The sequence below is a fragment of the Perca flavescens genome, chromosome 17 (assembly GCF_004354835.1).
Source record: "Perca flavescens isolate YP-PL-M2 chromosome 17, PFLA_1.0, whole genome shotgun sequence".
NCBI classification, from domain to species: domain Eukaryota; kingdom Metazoa; phylum Chordata; class Actinopteri; order Perciformes; family Percidae; genus Perca; species Perca flavescens.
In genome coordinates, this window is record NC_041347.1 from 22355766 (window position 1) to 22375311 (window position 19546).

The 19546-nt window shown below is 40.2% G+C and overlaps 2 protein-coding genes across 2 annotated transcripts in view; both read right to left on the reverse strand.

Moving 5' to 3' along the window:
• The window catches only part of fmn2a (formin 2a), a 49873-nt gene extending 36662 nt beyond the window's left edge, over positions 1-13211 (reverse strand). Inside the window, exons 1-3 of the mRNA XM_028604273.1 lie at positions 12822-13211; positions 8807-11033; positions 5700-5863 (exon numbers count right to left, since the gene is read on the reverse strand). Coding sequence (XP_028460074.1) covers positions 5700-5863; positions 8807-10988 — 2346 coding nt within the window. The 5' untranslated portion in view covers positions 10989-11033; positions 12822-13211. The remainder of the gene's footprint in view (positions 1-5699; positions 5864-8806; positions 11034-12821) is intronic.
• A 334-nt stretch (positions 13212-13545) lies between these two features.
• Positions 13546-19546, reverse strand: part of chrm3a (cholinergic receptor, muscarinic 3a) — a 76717-nt gene continuing 70716 nt past the window's right edge. The window contains exon 3 of the mRNA XM_028603563.1: positions 13546-17435. Within this exon, the coding sequence (XP_028459364.1) occupies positions 15461-17416 (1956 nt within the window). The 5' untranslated portion in view covers positions 17417-17435 and the 3' untranslated portion in view covers positions 13546-15460. The remainder of the gene's footprint in view (positions 17436-19546) is intronic.

A 19546-nucleotide genomic window follows, 5' to 3' on the forward strand; every position in this document is an offset into this window, starting at 1 on the left:
TATTGTCTCAAAGCATCATTTACGGTACAAAAACTGTAGACATCCATATTTTACAGCACTAAGACTCTGTCAAACATTCTAAAAACAATAAAAAAGGTATATTTTTATGTTTGGCAATGATACTCAATACAGGACATTTTTTTATTTTTATTTATTCTTAAGGTTTTTGTTTCCCTTTTAAAGTATCATTAATGGCCACAAGTGAATGATGTATTTCTGCCATTGACAAAGTTATTTTGGCCTGTTTTTACAGGCCCTCTGCTGTCAGGAGACCGGGTCGAGGTGGTGGTCCAGCACTGGGGGCGGAGGACACACACTCTCCCTCACAGCTGTTGCCTTGTTCTGACTCATGAACAAAAAAAAAACAAACTAGTAAAATAAAAGACTGCATGAACTCCGCTACTGTGTGTTTATTGAAATATACACTACTGGTCAAAAGTTTTAGAACACCCCACATTTTCCAGGTTTTTATTGAAATTCATGCAGTTCAATGTCTTACTGTACTCTGAAATGAAATAATAGAACAAATGAACAAGTTAAAAAAGAAATCATGGAATCAATTTATAAACCAAAATGTATTCTAAATCTTTTACTCAAAGTAGCCCCTTTTGGCAGATATAACAGCTAAACACACTCCTGGCATTCTTTCTACTATGGAAATCAAATATTCTTCAGAAAGTTCTTCCCAACTCTGTTGCAGAAGTTCCCATAAATGTGTGGCACTTGTAGGTTGCTTTGCTTTCACTTTTCTGTCCAGTTCATCCCAAACCAGCTCAATGGGGTTTAAGTCTGGCGACTGTGCTGGCCACTCAATGTTTTTAAGCTTAGCATCTTGTTCTTTTTTACTAAGGTAGTTCTGGTATAGCTTGGACTTATGTTTTGGGTCATTATCTTGCTGTAGGATGAACCCCTGACCAACTAGGCGCATACCAGAGGGTACTGCATGGCGCTGCAAAATGCTGTGGTAGCCGTTTTGGTTCAGGGTTTCACTCTGTACAAATCACCATCGTGGATCCAGCAAAACAGCCCCAGACCATCATGCTTCCTCCTCCATGTTTGACAGTTGGTGTCACACACTGAGGAACCATCCTTTTGCCTACTCAACGGCGTACAAAAATCCTGCGTGATGAAGCGAAGATTTCAAATTTGGATTCATCAGTCCATAGCACCTTCTTCCAGTCTTTAGTAGTCCATTGACGATGTTTCTTGGCTCAGGCAAGCCTCTTTTCTTTCTTTTCTTATTCTGGCTTTCTTGCTGTAACTCGACCTATCAAACCTGCAACAAGAAACACTGTCAATGGACTACTGAAGACTGGAATAAGGTGTTATGCCACACATTTATGGGAACTTCTGCAACAGAGTTGCGAAGAACTTTGTGAAGAATATTTGATTTCTATTGTAGAAAGAATGCCACAAGTGTGTTCAGCTCTTATATCTGCCAAAAGGGGGCTACTTTGAGGAGTCAAAAATGTAGAATACATTTTGGTTTATACATTTATTTATTTATTTATAAATTCATGATTTATTTTTTAACTTAAATTGTTCATTTGTTCTATTCTTTCATTTCAGAGTACAATAAGACATTGAACTGCATGAATCTCAATAAAAACCTGGAAAAATTGGGGTGTTCTAAAAATTTTGACCGGTAGTGTATGTCAAGCATGTATAAATTAAATAAACTTCAGGTGGAGTCCGATTTACTATGGCAACACTGTTGACCGCATCAGTGATCTCTTTCCATTCCTCATTCTTTCTACAGCCTTTAATGGCAGTTTTCAGGCTGCCAAATAGTACACACGTTGGTGCAAATGAACCTGAGATATCAGGGTTTCAATCTCCACCTCTGAAAAGTGCCGCTTCTCAGCCGGATTACATCTCGCCATGTCATAAATTGCATGGGCGAGGCCTCAAAACTGAGAATATATTGGGGCGTGATATTTAAATTACGATTGTTTCCAGCCACTGCATTTATTGGTTTATACATTTATTTATTTATTTATAAATTCATGATTTATTTTTTAACTTAAATTGTTCATTTGTTCTATTCTTTCATTTCAGAGTACAATAAGACATTGAACTGCATGAATCTCAATAAAAACCTGGAAAAATTGGGGTGTTCTAAAAATTTTGACCGGTAGTGTATGTCAAGCATGTATAAATTAAATAAACTTCAGGTGGAGTCCGATTTACTATGGCAACACTGTTGACCGCATCAGTGATCTCTTTCCATTCCTCATTCTTTCTACAGCCTTTAATGGCAGTTTTCAGGCTGCCAAATAGTACACACGTTGGTGCAAATGAACCTGAGATATCAGGGTTTCAATCTCCACCTCTGAAAAGTGCCGCTTCTCAGCCGGATTACATCTCGCCATGTCATAAATTGCATGGGCGAGGCCTCAAAACTGAGAATATATTGGGGCGTGATATTTAAATTACGATTGTTTCCAGCCACTGCATTTATCAATGTACAACCATTCTTACGCTCTGATTGGTAGGATATAAACTTTTCATGAATCACACGTGAAGCCTGTCGTAAGATGATTTCTGCACTCATATCTGCGCTGGTTTCTATGTTAGGTTAATAAATGAGGGCCAATGCCACTACAACAGACACCCACAAAGATTGAGGCTCATTCAAAAGACTCAGTTACAATCGCACCAATTCACGCAAAATCAACCAATCACTGTGACTTTGGTGCGACTCACAATTTTGACCAATCACCGCAAAGAGTTTCCCACGACTTCAACCAATCCCAGCAGTCCCACATGCCAGACTTGTAAAACATTTCAGACCGCCCTGCCAACCTGTATACATTTTAACATCAGTGTATGCTGTAACAATTTTTCACTGTAAAGTCAGCGGCTGCTGTTTCAATCCTGTCGGCTGTCTGCAGTGGGCGGGGCTGCTGACGTGCACACACACGGTGGATGCAGGAAAAACCGGAGAGGAGACGACACAATGACCTAAATTGAGGACATATTCGCTCATTATTGTAAGTACAATGATGAGTTAAAAGTCCAATAAGTACTTTATCAAACCGTATGAATGTGTGTCCCAGGCCAGGTTAGGAAATTGACTAGCAATGTAAAGATCAACAAGCCACTGACATATATGTTCAAATTTGATTGATTCAATAAATTATTATTTTTTGCAACTTTCAATGTCTCCCGCAACTTTATTGCAACAAACATACAAAAGACATCGCAACTTTTTATCGAAATTTTTTACAAAAGCTCTCACAAAAATCTGGCCTTTTGTGCCGCAACAATCTCAAAAAAAGGCTGAAAAATCCTGGAGGGACTGCCATTAGCTGGATTATGGTAACGTAACACAAAATGTGCTAAATTGATGTAAGCCCATGATACTCATTAGTATTTATCCACTCAGCAACATTTTGGCAAGGGTAAAGGGGATGACACTTGATTTATACAGAGTTCTTAGATGCTCATCCTCCCCAAACCCCATTTTTAGACAGAATTAAGCTGATATTTGATTTCAGGTGGTAGGCAGGGCAAGAAACGAACAACTTATATATTTGTTCACTCCAGCAAAGTATATGAAATTGGATACAACACCATATTTAAGTAGCAAAGTGGAGATGATATATCGCGATGGAAATAAAAGGATAGGAAGATGGAGAAAGAGAAGATGGAGGTGATGCAGTAAGTGATTCGTTTCAAGAGGTTTATAAGTGAAACGGTTAAAGAGAAGCAAGGACAGACTGTGCTGATTTATTTTGAAAAGGAGATTAGCTGTAAAATAGAAAACAATAACAATGAGATCTCTACTCTAAAAAGCAGCGGCAAAGGTTATTTTTGATCAAGCTGAATAATACAGGACTCCAGGCCAAGCCCCAGACTTGAAGTAAGCTGAGAGTGAGGACAACAAAAAAAGGGGGTGGGAGCCAGTGCAATCCTTTCCTATGGTGAGCTTTCTGCTGGGAAGAGCAGCCTGAGCCCAAGGCACGTGGAGTTGTTACATAACATTGTCAGCAGATGGTCTACGCAAGCACAGCTAATCCAGCCATGCGAGGAAATGCCTGAACATGCATGAGTGTCTGGGGCTGTCCTTTTGTATATATGAGTGCACTTGTGGAAGATTTTTACATAAAAAGAAAGTGCTGCTTGTTGTCAGAAACTGCACATGCAGAATAACATGAGACTGTATTTGAGAGATTTGCATTTATGAGAACAAAACAGCTTGAGAGCATAAATGTTCTGAGGAGTATTTGTGTTTACGTATGCATACTGTACCTTTATGTGCACTTGAGCATGTGCAATGGATGCATATACATCTGCGGGAGAGGTGCAAAAGTGCAAAACTGCCACCTACATGTCGACTCCCAATAACTTACTCGGAACACTGCTTTGGCACTTTTTGACCTGCCCAAATCTGTGATATTTTCTAGTAAGCTGAACCTGCCCGACATCAGTGTTGTGTGTGTAAAACTGTGTTTAAACAAAGCCATGGAGATAACTGGCTAACAACAATCTTTGAGAAATCCTCAAGTTTAATACAAAAATAAGTTTTTATTATTATTTAAGATGGCTCTGAATTAGTCATCAAATCAATTGCTGTACTTTTAGCTTTTAATATCTTAAAGCAACACTATGTAACTTTTCCCACTTCAGTCCCCCTACAGGTTGTCTCATTTGAGCTACAGCTGCAGCTAAAAGTTACATAGTGTTGCTTTAAAATATTTTATCTGGGGCCAACCACTTCCTCTGGGTGAAATTACAAAATATTCCGATGTTAGTATAGCCAGACAAAAGTATCAAACCGCCTGTTAAAGGCACCAGAATACAGAAAAATCACATCTATTTTGTTAAAAGATTTCTGGGGGAGGTCCCCCCCGACCCCTGATAAGATTGTCACACCCACATTTTAAAAGCTTCCCACGCCCATACTCGTAAATGTCTGTATAATATTTCATAGCAAACCTAATAGTTGAGATATTTCAGTCTGAACCAAAGTGGTGGGCCTAATTAATTTAATTGTCTTCACTTCTGAGACATAAAGACACATATACATACTGAGCAACCATACACATCGACACAGTAACACCGGATTAAACATCCACACACATTTAATGTGATGTAGTTCTAAATAACATACTGAGTTCAGTGGATCCAGCTACAAGGGGAACTTGATAGAAATGGCTCGGACAGTGGCTGTGGTAAACTGTGCACAGGGATGTGATGCACATGAGATTAGGTGTGAGCAAAAGGAATGGAGAAATAAAGATTTATGAAATTAACTTTCACATGGTCACCCTGTCTACATGCACCACTGCTCTTCATATAATGAAATGTCTCAGGGATGAATCGCAGTAATATAACAATAAATATAGAAACACAGATTGGATAAGCTTTGCATTACTCTGCATACTGTACATATGTTGGTGACTGCAAATCACTTTGTGCTACAGTCTTTGACTAAATCATCTGATAAGCACAAGTTAAATCACTTTTTCCTCCAGCCCTTGGGACAAACACTAACAAGATACTTCACAACGTGAGAAGTTTAATCAAAATTGGAGCTGTGGCACTACAGCTATTGCCTCTAAAAGTGTGAAATTTGGACTTTTTTTATTAACACTGAAATACATCCCCTCGAGTTCCAGATGCAAAGCAGCTTATGTTATCATTTTTGTATAACAAGCGTGACGGCAGACAGTGAAGAGAGAGAAAGGTCTTACATTAAACACTGTAGAGATAGTGCTGTCATCATAGTGCTCTGCTGTGCTGTGGCAGAAGGGGTGCAGCAGACCCTGGACCAACATTTGGTGACACAGTTCCTTCCCTTCCTCTTTTGTAGACCCATTTCCACGATGAGTACACAGCCAGTCCAACAGAGTGCGACCTGAGAACAGAAAAGCAATGAACAAAACTGGCCTAAAAAAGACAGAGCTCTATTTTCTATACTGAAGAAGGAGGTTATTCTGACAAAAGGGTTAAAAAGAGATCTCTCCGTTTTAGATGTGATAATTAAACACCAACACGTGCAAACTCTACTCACACCATTTACATGTGGGTGACAAGAGAGATGGTGTTAAGTGTGCAGTGCAAAGAATTAAAAAAATGCCAAATGACATTCAAGATACAAATTACCAGTGCATCATATTATATGGCATCGGATACAGTTTTTAAACTATTATTTTGTTACATTTCAGTTGAGGATGAACTTGATGTGACTAAAACGGGGGTTTTGGGTATCAGAAAGATAAAGAGAAAACATTATTTTACCCTGTGGTGTGGTTATAAGGGTTTGTTAATTCTACATTTTAATATAATACATTGAAAAAAAACAGATCTTTGTCTTGGTAATCAGTCAAAGAATACCCTTTTTTAGTCATGGAGCGAGAGCAAAAACAAAAAGTGAGTTCGAGCTGTGAGACTCTTGTCATAATCTTAAAATCCCTGACCAGGTCTCCATCCTAGTAAAGGAAGAATTCTGTTTCTTGATGGTGGCAGGAGTAATCATTATTGGGTTGGAAAAAATATTGACTATGTGACATCAACAGAGGATGTGGAGCTGAGAGGAAAAACACTCCATTACTTCAGAGTCCAACCATGACAAACTGTGCAGTTAGTTGTTATGTTGTTAGACTAGCTTGACATTTCTTTAAACCATGTGATTCATTGGGCAGCACCAAATGAACTAACAAAGTCATATGACTCATGGTCCTGTCGACATTGATTCTGGGAATTTTGGAGTTGTGTTCGACAAACACTAATGAAGGCTTACGATGAAAATGTTTCATGACCAATCTTCAAGACACAGACCAACTTAACCAAGCCTCACACTTAATTAAAATCCAGAGTCAAATCAGTTCAGGTTAAAACATTTAAAATCAAGAATTTGTGTTAATATGATGTGTTGTCGGTTGTTTTTAATTCAGCTTTTCTCCCCCTTTCCCCTTTGTTTTCCCACTCCATCCTAAGGGCCCGATGTGACCTGGAAAACGTGATGTCACATACAGTGCTGAATTAGTGAGTTACTGACATAACCAGGGTCTTTGTGAATAAAAACAGGACAGCATATGTCCTATAATTATGAAATGCCAGATAGGCTAAATGTTAATGTTCGACTTAATGGAGCTCCATTGTTTGACTAGAATAAATTCACCTGACGAAATGAGAACGGATTTCATATCATGACTCATTTTTGTCATGCAGATAAACTGTCACTTGGGTTTAGCATCCATAAGTGTGCACTATGTGTGTGTGTGTGTGTGTGTGTGTGTGTGTGTGTGTCTCTAAGTCTAAGCCAGTTGAATCAGAGGATGGTATTGCCCTGGGTGGGTGGCAGTGTTGTCATTTGGTCCTCTGATTTATGAGCACAGTGGAGAGCAGCTGAGCTCTTGAAATGCACCACAACAAAAAGGAGGACAGGGTGGCATTGTTTTAGTAGAAGGAGGCCTTTGTTCTAAAGACACTTCTCAATAAAGAACCCCCACTGTTTCACTATGCTTTTCATGAGCTATTGTACTTTTAAAATCATAACTTTATTTTTCCCACTGTGATTATTTGTATAATAAAATAATTTGAAAGTCAATTATTAAGTAGAATTTAAATCACTAGGAAATTATAATAATCATTTCACAATAACACTGCATAAGAACCTGTTCGCAAATATAGACCGGGAACAAAAAGAATAAATAGTTTCTATAAAGATTTTAATGGTTTGTTTTCCCCTGTTACTTGGTCAGTAAAAAAGGTTGCTTCTGTGAGCGAAGAAGAGTCAATAAAATAAAACATAAAATGCTTGTCTGGTGATATTCTGTATTTTCCTGGTCAGATCCAATGAAAAGACCAAAACCAACAAAGTATTAATACTAGCAAGTACTGCTTGTATTAACTAAAGCCTTATGTAGGTTATTCATCTGTGCCATTCCTCCATTGTTTTAAAGAAATGTCAATTTTTCCCAAATACGCAATCTACAGCTGAAAGTAGTCAAGTGCAACAAATGCACAATTTACTCCTGAGCAACACTTGCTGAACAGTTTCTGCAGCTGTTTTGGGAAACTACTACTACTACTACTACTACTACTACTACTACTACTACTACTACTACTACTACTACTACTACTACTACTACTACTACTACTACATATGGTTTTTGGGAATTATGTAGGAACAAATTAGTGCACAGACAGGAAGTGGGAATGTATCAAGAGGACTGACATTTTGCTGGTTTTGGTATATTTTATATAGGAAAATTATATAAGATTGCCAATATAAATTCATGCAAACACTTTAGTATAATATGGGCTTTAAGTAATAGTATATAGATGCAGGTTATGTGATATTGTAGGGCTGTGAAGTAAATCTGCCAGATGTCAGGAATACTATTCAATTAATCCTCTGCATCTTCATGTATCACTTCCTCTGAGACAGCCCTGCTTGTTCCTACCATTCATATTTTCCAACATCCCTGTAGCATCCAATTGGTTCAAAATGTAACAGGCAACTCTCTCCTGGTTCACGCCATCAAATCAATAAGCCCCAAAATACCCATATCACATGTTATCACAGTGTTCTTTATTAACCACTTTAGCCACATCTGTAGTTCATAAAGTTGACAGCAACATCTAACCACTACTACTGGCATCACAATGCCACCCAGAATCAGTGCAATGCTGGCCAAGATGTGGGGTTATGTTGCTAATGGATTACAGGGTTATTTTCTATAATCAGGCATTAATTAGTGAGGCAGTCTGCACCCAAATGTCTGATCTATGTTTGTCTGATTGAGCTTCATGTGTACCAGCAGTTCAGTTACCTGTGTTATATGTGACTCACCAGAGAAGACATCCAGGTATGGTATTGTGTTGGTGGAGGTCTGTCGTCCATAATGTGTTCTCCTGGAGCCCAGCGTCCAGTACGTCCCACCTGTCCAACTCTTCTCTGGTGTCTTCTGCTCTGGAAATTTGGCACCGCCCACCTGCCTCCCTCTTAGCCTATCCAGTTCAGTGAACCAGTCTGCAGACTCACTGAGGGGCCCAGCAATTGAGCAAGACCTCTGCTTGTGCCTCCTAAACCCCTGGGCCCCGTTAGATTCTACTGAAGGAATGGTGGCATCTGTTTTCCTGGGCACATTGGGGCTGGTGATGGGGGAGCCAATGGGAGATGTGAGCTGCCTGGTGGTGGTCTTAACATAGGACGGGTGGACTGGAGGATAGAGTTTTACAGTTGAGGGGGAGGTGGTGGAGGTTGTGCGTTTAGGCTGAGAAACGGGGGGGCTGTCTGTTGTTAGCTGACTAATACACAAACTAGTCTTCCTCCTTTTCAGGGACAGGAAGTCTCTTCTCCCAGTTTCCTCTTCCATCTCCCTCTCCATAGACAGGTCCATGCTGCTCGCACTCTTCTGAGACCCCATCGGTCCCGCCCCTGCCATTACGGGATCCAAGTGGACACACGTGATTTTGCTCTCTGCAGCCTGATTACCTCGAGTCTGCTGTGGGTGCAGAAATGGGCTCTCCAGGTCATCCTGGGGCTCCTCAGCACTCTCATACGAGGTGCTGGTGGCTGTAGTGTCAGGGAAGCTATACGTGCTGTTACTTTTTGGGAGAAGGCTGCCACTGCTTCTCTCTGTGTCCGGGCCTGAAGATGTTGGACCACTTTCACTCAGGGACCCTGGACCAGAAGAATTTCTTGATATGGGTAGGTCACTTTCATTCTCTAAATTCCTATACTCTTCGCTTACTTCCTTTGCTACACATTCACTACCAACAGGGGGAGAGAAAACATCCTCATCCAGATTAAAAAGCTGGTGAGAAATTACCTTCTCTTTGTTCCCCTCAGATGTTGACCCTTCAGATAAGTAGCCAGTCATTTCCAGCCTGTCACCGGCCACACATTGGTCTCTTATAGCCTTCTGGATATCAGAGAGCAGGTCTTCATTTTCAGCTGCTGCTGAGTGAAAACTGTAGAGGTCAGCATCCGACCCTGAGCTTGTTTTTCGGCCAATCTCATCCACCACAGATGGGAGACTGTCTGCGGTTAAATGGAATAAATCCCCCTCGACATCTGATAGCATGCCCATCTCATCAGCTGACAGGCTCGCCTCTGCACCAGGCTTGAGCCCTGCTTTGCCCAAATGTGCTGACCTCCCAGGTTCCAAAAAGTCATCCTTAGACAACCCTTTGGCCTTTGATAAACTCTTCCTGATCTTCATGCCGGAAAACACAGAACCCTTCGACTCGGATTTTGATTTCTTCTTCCCACTATGTTCTCCTCCTCCTTTACTTATCTTATTGTGGGACTTTTTAGATTTTTTGTCTACTTCCCTTTCGTCAGCATCATCATCACCACAGGAGACATCCCCTGCTGCTCCACCACTTCCTCCTCCTTTCTTCTGCTTTGTTTCCTGGTTCCCCATGTTCCTGAGCAGGCGGACACCCTTGGCTAACAGGCCATACTGCTGGGGTCGAGGCTGGGCATGCTGGGTTTCCTCCTGAGCTGCTACTGATGCTGGTCCTCTGTTGGTCAGAGCCCTATCAGAGCTGTCTAATCCCTGCTGTCTGCCCACCACAGTTGAAGGCAGCTGTGAGAATGATGCTGCCTCCCCCAGTGCCGCTGATGCTGAAAGGAGGAGGAGACTGGCACTGACAGCCACGGGCTCGCTACCACTCACTCCTCGCTCTTCCCCCCTACCCTGCACAGCTCCACTCACTCCCTGATCCTTCCTCTCTTTTTGCCCCTCCTTTCTATCCCCATCTGCTCCTGCACGCTCGGCTGTCTTGCATAACGGGCTGCTGTTGGAGCGAGCAAGTCGCTGATGCTCCGGAGTGTGCTGCCCTTGATGTTGCTGCTGATGCTCTAAAATGCATTGTGGTTGCTGGTGTTGTTGATTGAGGAGAGAGTGCTGTTGTTTACGGAGGAGATTGGTAACACTGCTCTTCCTCCTGCCTTTGAAAGTGGTGGTGAAGAAACTCTCTTTCAGAAAGGGCACCTGGGTCTCCACAGTCTTAATAGTCTGCATCCTGACCACTTTGGCTTCATCCAGAGGGCAGACGATCTAGGTAGACTGAAGTAAAGGGAAAAGAACAAGTTCAAATCATATTGATTCATTTTATATTTAAGCCCAGCGTCACAATAACAGATGAGAGTATCAGGGAGTCATGAGGTAAAAGTTGAACATGACTTCAAGCTCACATAAGAAATCTTCTGTTTCTTGTTCCACATGCAATGTATACAGTCTTTGTATATAGTAATACACAGTTTTCTCTTGTTTTGATTGTTCCTTGAAATTCTTCCACTGGGTGTTTTTGCACTGTGAAAAGCTAGATTGAGATTCACGTGATTCTACTGGCGACAGCGAGAGAAACAAAGTGAAATTACCAGTATTAATTACAAGCAGGCATTTATAAAAATGTAGAGTTGAAATGATTACTCGATTAATGAATAAGTCGATGTACAGAAAATTAATCGGATGTTTTTAAGCAAAAACACCAAAACTGTAGTGGTTTCAGCTTTCTCAAATTTGAATACTTGCTGATTTTCTTCATCTTCCATTATAGTACATTGACTATCTTTAGGTTTTGGACAGCTGATGGGCTCTGGGAAATTTTAATGGACATTTTTCACTACTTTCTGACATTTTATCGATTAAAACAATAATGGATTAATCAAGAAACTGATTCATAATAAAAATAATCTTTAGTTTCAGTCCTATTATGTAGAAAATATGTAAAATCAGATTGAGCTAAATCAGTGATTTCAAAAAATGGCAAATTTGTTTCACAAATTGTTTAAACTGCCATTTACTGAAAATCTTCCCAGGCGATTCATATTGTAGCTACAGTTAAATACACAGTTCAGCATTATTATTATTATTATTATTATTATTATTATTATTATTATAGCAAAACATTTAATTTACAAACATCTCTTAGAGATAATATTTGGCATTTACTTAAAGGTCCAATTTGTAATACTGACAGCTAGCGTTTAAAATGGTTACTGCAGTCCAAATCCATTACTCCACAGGAGTAGCTAACATCATATGCGGGCTATGTAGACAGTCATAAAAGTCTGTGCTCACGTTTGCTGCTTCCATAGCTGTACTACAGCTGTAGTGCGCTGGGTTTGCGTTTTTACAGGTATATCTGGCAACCCGGCCCGGCTGATAAAATAGGCAGTTGATTCCAACACACAGGCCAAAACACAAACAGACATTCCGTCACTGAACAAGAATTTAAAAAGGATTAGAAAAGCATTGTTGTCAGAAAACATAGTATTTCAGCTTAGCATGTTACCTTCATATCTGATGACATATTGTGGTCATTTTGGGATTTAATACAGTAAATATATTACATATTGCACCTTTAATTGCGCATGTGTGCAGGCCTGCATCAAGGCATACCTTAGGACTGTAATGCCTATGGGTGTGGTACAAACTAAGCTGACCCATTTGACACTAATTATAAAAATGGCCTTTCTTACTTAAATAATCTTAAGTAAGTGGTTTAAAATAAGTATGCAAATTAAGTGGGTAAAACCAGTTATACACTAACCAATACATATATAAATGAAATTCTCAAAATGAGGCTAATTAAAAGAAAAACATATTTACCAGAAATTACTAACTCACACGTCCACTAAGGTTTGAGTTTGTCCAAACACTTGAGTAACTGATAAAAGTTTCTTCTTGAGAACTTCAGGATATCTTGGTAAAAATAACACATTTTGTAATTACTTTTAGATTAGCAAAAAGTTGCAGTCAAATGTAACAATATACAAAATGGTGCAAAAAACTGTAAGCCTCTTAGTTAGATATTTAAAAACACTTACATGATAATGAAAGTGTACTTGCCTGACTGGAGGATTTTCCTCAGTGGCTCAGCACTGACTGAGGAAAACAACACAAATGGGTGTTTGTCTTCGCCTATGAGCTGCTCCTCAGCCATGGGTCACATGAAGTTGGTATTTTCCTCATCACATGTCTGGTCTCCTTGGCCATTTTCCATTAGCACTGTCTGAACCTCCCCTCCCTAACTTCATCAGTCCTCATCATGGGAACATACAGAACTGTGCAACAGTCAAAAACCACTCGTGTTCATTAAGTTTCTGGTTAAAGCTAGACACCCAGTGCTAATGTTGTGGTAGTGTTAGACAGTGATGCTAGAATCATATTTCACAGAAAGTTAGACAATGCGTGGCCAAGTTGGTATTTTCTACTTTTGGTTTGGTCCCTGGTCCCACTTTTAAGTCCATCCCGCTAATCAAGAAATTTATTGCAGCTGTGTCCTCCCAATATAAGCTGTTACAAGACATGTCAGTGATCCTGATTGCTGGTTGCTGATTTGAAGTTAAACATCTACAGGTTTCTGAAGAGAGTGGATATAAGATAATTCAATTACAATTAGACCATTAAAGTCATAGAGGGGAAAAAAAAAAAAACACCTTAAAGGTCAAATAAATCAAAACATAAATGAAAATTCTTAATCATGTCTTGGGGAACAAAAATCAGATAATTTCTGTCAAAAAGGTTTTTTGTTTATTGACTTAAAATATGAGTATGATAGGCCAACGTGAAATGTAACAAAAATGTTTGTGTTCACCATTTTGGTAGTTTACATTCCCAATATTTAAGTACAAAAATCTCATATTTTGATGAAGAATGTATCATGACATTAGAGCACAATGTGTTGAAAGCAGATCAAATACCCACTGATGACAAGCATGGGATATTTTTTAACATCACTTTTGCATACAGCACATAAGTTACTTCATTGCATCCCACATAATCCAATCTACTCATTCTTCAGTATGCCAGTTGTCATAAAACAGTGTATCATTTGCCTTTAATACCTTTTGCACAATATTCAAGATTTGGGTGAGCCAAAATGTGAAAACCATCTATTTAGGATAAGAATAAAATAATGTGCAATAGAAATAAAGTTTAAAATAAACTCTTGCCTTAGTTGGCTTCTTGTTGATGATGTGCCGTTCTGCCACTTTCTGTATAGAAATACCTGATGACCAAGACAGCTATCAATTTTATTTACAAATCAATTGCTGTAAGTCTTAAATAAAGAAACACTTCACCAATAAATCATATATTAAAAAAAATTAGGCTATGACAGAAAGTTAAATATCGTAACTTCAATGATTGTGGCCATTTTTTAAATGCATATACAGTATATATTTCTAGAAATCTAAAAGACATGTAATAACTATAAGCCAATTCCTAAAACCAAACAGGCTTAAAGTATGAATAATTGTTGCCCAAATATGTGCACACATATTGGCAGAATGGGATTGATAATGGACTGTAGAAGTTGACAGAAATACAGCCTAGACAACAGGTCTTTCTCAAGCCACTAGAGGCAGCCATTGCTCTACTATAAGATGGGTGGCCTTTTTCAAAGAGTTCCTTAGATGTATCATTTTGTAGAAATCTAATAGATAGTGTAAAATCAAAACACACATCTTTATAAATGAACATCTTTGTGTGTGCAATCAATTGAGTATCAAGTCAGAAATATCCAAATGTACACAAACAGAATATCATTAATGTATAATCATTACTCTTGACAGAGAACTGCAAGTACATAAAACACAACCAATGTACTTATTGTCTCCACCATAAAAACCACAACAATCACATTGAACACAACAGCAGTTCACTGACTGTGGTGCCACACAAAATATTCACAACTCAATTCATCAGAATAATCATTTTCAGACTGGCTCAAAATCTCAGGAATATCTAGAAAACCAAAAATTAATATCACAAAAATAACAGATCTCTGTTGACTGAAAGTAAGGACACAATTCAAGAACTTTTATATTCCATCAGACATAGGAAAGCTATATCCATGTAGAAAGGCAATATACAGAAGTTCTGATAAATACACATGCCAATCAAGACGATGGCAGGTCAAATCAGTATAATGAAGAAGCCTGTGAACACAAAATAGTTTTTGTCTTAGCTTTCAACGTTTTACAAATACATAGTTTTGTTTGAAATGCAAAAGCACTCTGCATTTAACAGATCTAGTTACCCACAATGACAAATAATAAGAAATGTGAATCCCCAACCCTATGACAAAGACATCCTTTCCCCCTGTGACAATTGCACTTCAAAAATTATCCTGCAATGCATTTTAAAGCCCTTTTCTATTGTTTTCCACTCAGTTCATTTTCTTTAAGCTGCACGAGAGTGACATGATAAAGTTATTTCAGGACAGAGGGAAAGTTTTCATCTCTGAACCTCACCTTACACAGCCCTTTACACAGCTGTAGCTTTTCTAAATGGATGCACCGACACAAACACATATCTAAAGACCACCACATAGGGATGCTGTGCTTGACATATACCAGCAGAGAAAAACATTAAGGATCTCTAAGCAAATAAACACCACAGAAACAACTACATGGATGCTTCTGTCTTTTCCTTGTCCTATATTAAATCTTTCGATTCCATGTTATCAACCATCCAAACTTCCTTTACGTGGACTCCCTGGGAATTCTCCTGTGGAATACCACTGATTGCCTCTGCTGAAACTGCTGCTTCCTCCTTTTTTTCTGGTCCCAGCGGCACATAAGTATCATTTTAAAGGTTGTACGGAAAGTCTTGTTGCAAAGGGCGTAGCACATGGGGTTGACTGTGCTGTTGACGTAACACAGCCAGTACCCTACTGCCCACAGGGTCTCCGGGATGCAAACTTTACAGAAGGCATTGATCAGCACCATGATGTTGTAAGGTGTCCATGTGATGATGAATGCAAAGAGAATGGCACTGAGAGTTTGAGCTGCCTTCTTCTCCTTTACTAAGGACATGCGCTTCCTCTTGGTGATCTGAGTCCGAGCTTGGGTTGCAAAACGTTTCGCCAGAGCTGCGTCTTTGAAGGACATTGGGACAGAGGGGGATTTGGTGGTGGTGCTGGTGGTAGAACTGTCAGTGGCAGTGGTGGTAGTTGTTAGGGAACCATCTGAGACTTGGTTAGAGGTACCCTCTAGGGTAGGCAATGATTGAATCTTTCGTGAGCAGAAGCGTTGGTGGTACCTATTTTCTGAACTGTTTCCTCTATCGGGAGTAGTGGCGGCAGTGGTGTTGGTGGTGACTGTTGACAGGCTGTCTTGGTTAAACTCTGCTCCCCTGAGGGGATCCTCCTCTGACGCTGCATCCAGATCCTCACATGAGGTGAGTTGGGAGTTGACAGCAGCTTTTATACCAGGCAAGCTGAGAACAATGGAGAAAATAGCATGACTCTGGGAAATCATCTCTTTCCCCCCACAATCCTCTTCCTCTGAAGACCCAGAATGGTCCAACGAGACTGCAGCATCATTGTTGTTCCAGCTGTCACTGCTGCTCTGGTCTGGATCACCCTCCCCGTGCCGGATACTACCAGGCCTCCAAGAACGAACCCCAGGCCAGCAGCGGAAGCGGCCAACCAGCTCCCGACATGTGCTTTTTCTCCGGGACAACCTGGTCAGCTCATAGCTGCTGCAACTTCTAGAACTTCCTGTCTGATGGACAAAACGGGCTCTCTCGCCCCCACCATTCCCACCTCTTCCTCCTATCCCACCACGACTCCCTGAACCTTGCAACCCAACTAACTCCTTTGAGCGATTCTGGGTCTCCTGGTAAATGCGCCAGTAGAGAACACTCATTATCGTCACAGGCAGGTAGAAAGCTGCTATAGCTGTGCAGAAGGTTATAGTAGGCTCTGTGAGGAACTGAATGTAGCATTCATCTGAGGGTACTGTCCTTTGACCCTCAAAAAACTGCCATAGTAGGATAGCTGGAGCCCACAGAACAATAGAAACAAACCAGGCTAGGCCAATCATGATCCCAGCTCGCTTTGTGGTCCGTTTGGCCCTGTAGGTCAAAGGCCTGGTGATTGAAAAGTAGCGGTCAAAGCTTATGACCAGTAGGTTCATAACTGATGCATTGCTGGCCACATAGTCTATAGCCAGCCACATGTCACAGGCCCAGTTGCCCATGGCCCAGTAGCCCATCACAAGATAAGCGGTGTAGAGGTTCATGGAGATGACCCCTATGATGAGGTCAGCCACAGCCAAGCTCAGCAGGAAATAGTTATTGACTGTCTTTAGCTGGCGGTTAACCTTAAAGGATACTACCACCAGGATGTTGCCAATGACGGTGACCAATGACAGCATGCCTGTCAGCAAGACAATGAGGACAACCTGCCATAAAGGATGGCCACCCAAGGGATCATGGTCCACAGTTACAGTTTCATTTTGGGATTCTGAGGTGTAGTTTAAGAGATTGCTGATGGAGGAGGAATTATCAACCGGGGTATTCACATGAAAAACCAACCAGGGGGCTAATCCACTACCTCCTTGGTTGAGAGCATTGGATTGTGGATAGGCTCCAGCTGCTGGTAGTGAGGTGTTTGCAGTCAGGAAGAGACCAGGGTCTGTGATGTTGGAGCTCATTGTTATGTCCTGGCATATTCTACAGAAAGAGACAGAAAGACAAAAAAGGGAAGAAGGAAGGGACAGAGAGAGGAAGGGAAGAGGGTCTTGGCACAAAGGGAGAAGTAGAAAGGGGAGGAAAGGATAGAGTGAATGAAATGGAGAAAGGATAAATAAGCAGTTGACATTCCATTTCATATCCAGTAGGTGAGGCTAGAAACCTACTCTACCAAGCTGGATGTGTTTAAAGGCAAAGATGTTTGGGGTGGATGTGTCCACCCTGTTAAACAATCGCTCATAACGTAATTTGTAGACGATCTGTATGAACAGTAAATGCATTGCAAGCCATATATCAAATTACAACTTGACATCTGAATCAACAAGGCTAGACAGCCAGCACTTTGAGTGAGAGAGAATGGCTGTAATCAACACCTGTTTCTTATGAAAACCCAGATGGTTGCCTATACTGTAAAGATGGCTGTGTTGGGATTGCACCTTGCATTACATTAGGCCTTGGACAGAAGTCCTTTTCTTCTGTCAAATCAGGAAGGGAGGTTGCACACTGGTGATCTTTATTTAGAATTTAGTCTGGTGTCTGGTGTCATGTCTGGTCTCAGTCCATCAGTCAAACACACCCAGAGTGAAACTCTTTCTAGTGATGTGTTTTGTACTTATACCGCTCAAACTCTGATTGATTTTTCTAAAATAAGAACATGACAGGCATCAGCCAGAAAACAGCAGGTACTTGTTCATACACCAAGTCAAAGATTGAGAGAAGTTACAGATGACATTGCTGGTTACAGCTAGGCTACAACATAATGTAGGCAGGGGATGAAACAGCACTGCGATATCCTGGAGAGTATGAAGTGCTGTTTGTCGTTTGATTGGGGATCGGGGGATAACATGACATTTAACATGACATGACATTTTGTAAAGCAGCATGTCCTACCAATTTCAAGTTTTGCTCTGCAATCAGTAATAATTACCAGTGTGTTTTGCATTGAAATTTGTGCATGTATATGTGTGTTTGTGTTGAAAACAAAAAGAGATGCTTGACAACAAATACAGTGAAGTGTGGAACTTTCTTTCTGTCAAAAAACAAATTTCTGCTATAAGTGAATGTTTTAAAGTGTCTCCACAGTTACATCACACATGTAGAAAGCAGAGTTGTATAAAACATATAAGACAAATCTATATGCTTTTGCTGCGGTATAGTATGAATATTATTTAAGTTATGCAGACATGGGTATAGCTTAATTCACTTACCACAAATAAAGAAATGTAGGCTGCACTTATTTTCTTAAGAACTCTTTAGGGTTAAAATCATGATTAACTTTCTAAAAAATATGTATCTCTGTTAGGGAACTGTTTAGCATATAAATGATGACATATAGTAAATGACAGAAAAATCCTGCTTTTGGTGATTTGACAACTGTACAGTAAATACATTAATTCTGTGACTTATTGTACAAAGTGCAGCAAACAACCCTGTGCTTTCTTCTTGTGTTCTTCATTTTATTTTACACCTAACACTAACCTGAGCCAGACTGTGTGGCGGTAACAAACAATGACCTGTCATAGGGGATAAGAACCCCCCCCCTCCCCCGCCAAACCCATTCACACAAATATACTGACAAATACATGTGCTGACAATACATGTAAGCCAGACCATAGCAGTTCCATAAAACCACAATAGCACACACGATATTTCAAACCACAGGCAAAGGTATTTAGAGCTGAGTGCTGCACGTTTGCCTTGACAGAATCTCAGACCTCCCACAGAACTGTTAAATAACCCCAGTAGCCAACAGCGACTTACAGCCGTTTGTGACATTGAGCTCACAATACTTCTATTATCAGAAGGCTCCCTGCTATCCAGTCTGTGGACAACCATAACTGCATTTAAGCATATACACTGAGAGTATACTCTCACATTTCCCACATTTCACTACTATACTGTTTATATTTTGATATTTGATTGATTCCCTGCACTATTCTTTGTGCAGTGTTTTTTTCGTTTTGTATACTGCTATCTATCTATCTATCTATCTATCTATCTATCTATCTATCTATCTATCTATCTATCTATCTATCTATCTATCTATCTATCCATCTATTTAGGCAATTTCAGCAAGACAATGCTATGCCACA